At 43.8% G+C, this 4,018-nt stretch overlaps 1 protein-coding gene across 1 annotated transcript in view; it reads left to right on the top strand.

Annotated features, from left to right (window-relative positions):
* Window positions 1–4,018, top strand: part of DYRK4 (dual-specificity tyrosine-(Y)-phosphorylation regulated kinase 4) — a 20,775-nt gene that overhangs the window by 13,961 nt on the left and 2,796 nt on the right. Inside the window, 1 exon segment of the mRNA XM_008587081.1 lies at window positions 2,672–2,801. Within this exon segment, the coding sequence (XP_008585303.1) occupies window positions 2,672–2,801 (130 nt within the window).

The following is a 4,018-nucleotide window of genomic DNA, read 5'->3' as shown; positions in this document are numbered from 1 at the left end:
CTTGCCACCATAGTAGGTGGGCCAAAACACCCTCATAGCAGATCCTTCTGGACAGAAGGCTTTCAGTCATGCTGGCTGGTATGTACTGATTCAGCCATGTGGAAGTTAAACTGTAGTCTACTTTCGTACCTTTTGGTAAGAAGCCAAAGCCCTGAGCTCTACCACAGCGTCAGGCTCCCTGGCCCTCTCCCAGAACTGTGATCCAGAAACTAAAAGTTGAACGTTCAGCAAGCAGAGATGCTCCATGACTTTACTTCAGTCATGGCTGTCATCCATTCTTCCTGGTCAGTTCCATGCCATTCAGTGGTTACATCTCTTAAACATCACCTGTAGTCACGGATGGACTTTGAAGTCTTTGCCTCGGAGCAGGGCAGTGTCCTGGTTGCCTGAGAACAGTGCCCACATGGTACCTTTCCTCCGGAGCAGTGTGATGATACGCAGAGCATCTCGCTGACTCTCTGGTACAACTTACACATGGAGCAATGGAACTGGTCTTTTGACCCAAACTTACTTTTCCCCACTACCACTTATAATTCAGCCTTTTGGATTTTGAAGGGTTTGGGGGAAGAAAAGTGGGGATATTGGTGTTCCCTCCTGCTAGACAAAGACATTGTGGGAAAAGATAGTATCTAGAAGATAGTATCATGAAGACAGTGTCAAGAAGAGATAGTATCATGAGATAGTATCTAGGAGGGGGCCAGAAGGAAGGAGATATAGGACATCTTGGTAGGAAGGTCCCAAAGAGTTATGCATGTCCCTTTCATGGATGACCTGATTTCCACCATCAGCGCCAGGCTTTAGGATGGTGGTGGGGTTTTGGTAGCAATATCAACATGTCTTCATTTCCTGTGTAAGAAGCAGGTGTGCTAGGAGCTGCATCCTTCCCAGTATTTCCCAAACTTTGTCTAATTATAAAAATTATTTGGGCATTTGGCAAAAAATTGCTAATTCCCATCCTCCTCTATAACCTAATATATAGTAGGTTCAAGGTGGGACCCAGGTGTCTGTTTTTAACAAAAGCTCCTTGTGATTCTTATGACAAAGTGATTTTGAGAAACACTGTTTCCACTTCAGTTCTTGGCTCCTCCTTTCCCAGGTTTGGGCTGCCAACAGCTCCTCGTCCCCTACCCAGTCCTAGGTAATGCCCCCAATTAACAGCAAAGGGGTGTTGCCTCAAGGGTAGTAAGATACTTAGGTGTCCCAACAGCAAGAAGAAGATGGAGAGAGTGACTAGGTATTGGGGAGGGCCAGAGGAATGAGAAAACTATGTACAGGAGACAATTACATAGCAATGACTTTAGGAGCTATGTTATTTATTCTTTGGTCATTTGTGAAAAGAACAACATCGGATAAGGTAAGGAGCACTGGCGCCGTGACCCAGAAGGAGACGGAGATCTGTGTGAGCTTACAGGACCTTCCCTGACCTCTTTTGATCCATATAAATACACAGATATGCATGTGTATGCACACACATACACATATACACATTCATGGAAGTCTCCCTTCCAGGAATTCAGTAAGAGGATCTGTGTGAGCTTACAGGACCTTCCCTGACCTCTTTTGATCCATATAAATACACAGATATGCATGCGTATGCACACACATACACATATACACATTCATGGAAGTCTCCCTTCCAGGAATTCAGTAAGAGCAGATGTTCTTGTGGAGGCCCATGAAATTACATTGGTTACAAAAGTCACAGAAGCACTTTATTATGCACCTTCTAGGATGTCCGTTACATAAACTCCACGGAGTTTTTGTGAGAATCGGGTTTAGTGTGTAAATTGTGTGTGTGCATATACACATCTACCCAAGTACATGCAGACTTACGAGGTGTGAGCATAAGTGGTCAGCTTCTCGGAACATGCCTGCCGGATCCTGGATGTGCAAGAGAGCAGTCTTACCTTCAAAGCATTGCACACAGCACCTTTGGGACACCTTTGCAGCTGTCTTCAGGGCTTCTTTTCAGGGATGGCAAATATACATTTGGTGAGGAATTTAATCAGCAGAAATGGTTGAAGGAAGCCATCCCAAACTATGTCTTAAGCAACCAACCAAGCTTGAACATTCCAGTTATGGACGAAATTTTGGTGTGACTCTAAAGAAGTAACGAAGTTAATTTGCATGCGTGGCTTATAAATGAGCTCTGAAAGCATTGTCTTAAAATGGCTTTCTGGTTATACCCTATGGATGTCCCACATTCTCACTTTATGAGACTAATGAAGAAGCAAGTAAGGGCGTAGATAATCCAAGAGTGGACAATATCCTTTTCGGTTCAGAGCTGAATGTTTTTGTCACTTTAGATTTATTGTTGTTATTGTTATTATTATAACAGTAATACCGTGGTTTATGTTAAAGAATTTAAAACTGTTTGATGTGCGAAGGAGATGGTGGAAAGGAGGCTCAGAAGATACTGAATAGTGGGAAAAATTGTTTCTAATGTTAATCTAATTCACTGGATAATCTACAGTGGTTCTTTCAGACTGACCAAGAGTGCGGGTGGGTTGCGTGTGTGGGGCGGGTGAGTGGGATGTGGTGGGCGTGTAAGACAGAGAGCAAAAGAGCTGCAAAGGTCACCCCCAGCAGCAGCACAGGTGAGTGAACGGCTGTGACATGCCCAATGAGTATTTACACCTGGAACTGACTACAGAATGTTGTATCTCTAAAGATTCCAAAGGTTTTCCTAAAAATATAACCAACAAGAGGGGGAAAAAGAGATACCCGGATTCCAAGGATCTCACGATGGTGCTGAAAACCTACGACATGAGCTTCCTGGACTTTCTCAGAAGGTGTTTGGCGTGAGTGTGATGGGGTATCTTTGCCTCAGGGTTTCTTCTTAAATACTGTACTTTCACATGTTTGCCGGTGAAAGTCTAAAGCTAGGAGATAGTTGTAAAAATAACAATAATAAGCGATAAAATACTAAAAAACGATAGAGCTTTAAAGTCCACAAATGGCCTTCCTGTTTGTCTCAGCAGGTATCTCTCCCCCTACTGTGCGATTGTTGAGGCAGAGGATTTGCTCTGTTGTGCAGATAGGGAAGCTGGGGTTCAGGGAGATTAGGTGACTTGCCCTGGATTACACAGTGTGTGGACAGAGCTTGTTTTCTTCTTGGTCTCAGGATGCCTGCCAGGAGGTTGCAGGCAAGTCCTACATATTTTCTGCTTCTGTAAATGGCAGCCAGCCTCTCCAGTGTGCCTGTGGTCACTGTTTGCATAAAGTGTAAACTTCTTTCAGGGTCCCTCCCCATTTTCCTAGGATTTGGTGCCCAGATCCTCTTGTATTAGGGAATTAGGGGAAGGGCAAACTGCAAACTATTTATTATGTACAGATTCTTCCAACCTATATGCACGTTTTGAATCTTAGGAATTAGGTTCTGTACTTAAGTCATAGCAAAAAAGGAACTGGCACATAAAGCACCCAGCACAGTGCCCAGTTTAGAAGGTGCTTAGAAAGTACCAGCTATTGTTATTATTTTACAGCTGTTAAGAAGTTTTGCCAGTCTCTTTTGCAAGTGGCAAGTGGATTAGCTGCACGACATTTGGCAAATCATCACTTCTCTCTGGGCCTCAGTTCCCTTTTCTATAAAATGGGGTATAAGGTCCCGAAGGTCCCTTCCAGCTCTATCAGTCCTGTGCTTGTTTAGTATTTTTAGAAGACTGTATACTTATATTCTCTCATTCTTCCAGTGGGATGGCGCCATCTAAGCAAAATACTCTTCTGGCCTTTGTGCACTCTGGAGTTTTAGGTACTTGTTCAGAGAGTAAGCCATCAGGTACTGCTGAAAGTATTCCATCTTGGGTAGTCATGCTATTTACTCACCTGAATAATTGAGGTAGGGAAGGATCCTGTACCCCATCTCTACCCCTACCCCACTCTAGCCTCCTGCCGAGGCTATGGAATGAATGTGCCCTAACAAATGAAAGAAACTGACCCTGAGACAGAGGTGAGTTATCCAGAAACCCCAACCACCCAGAACACAGCTCAGCACCAAGGAAGACATTATTTTTTTTTT

The sequence above is a fragment of the Galeopterus variegatus genome, unplaced genomic scaffold (genome assembly GCF_000696425.1).
Source record: "Galeopterus variegatus unplaced genomic scaffold, G_variegatus-3.0.2 Scaffold4245, whole genome shotgun sequence".
NCBI lineage: Eukaryota > Metazoa > Chordata > Mammalia > Dermoptera > Cynocephalidae > Galeopterus > Galeopterus variegatus.
Note: the sequence above shows the minus strand (reverse complement) of the source record. Positions and strands in the feature narration are given on the sequence as shown.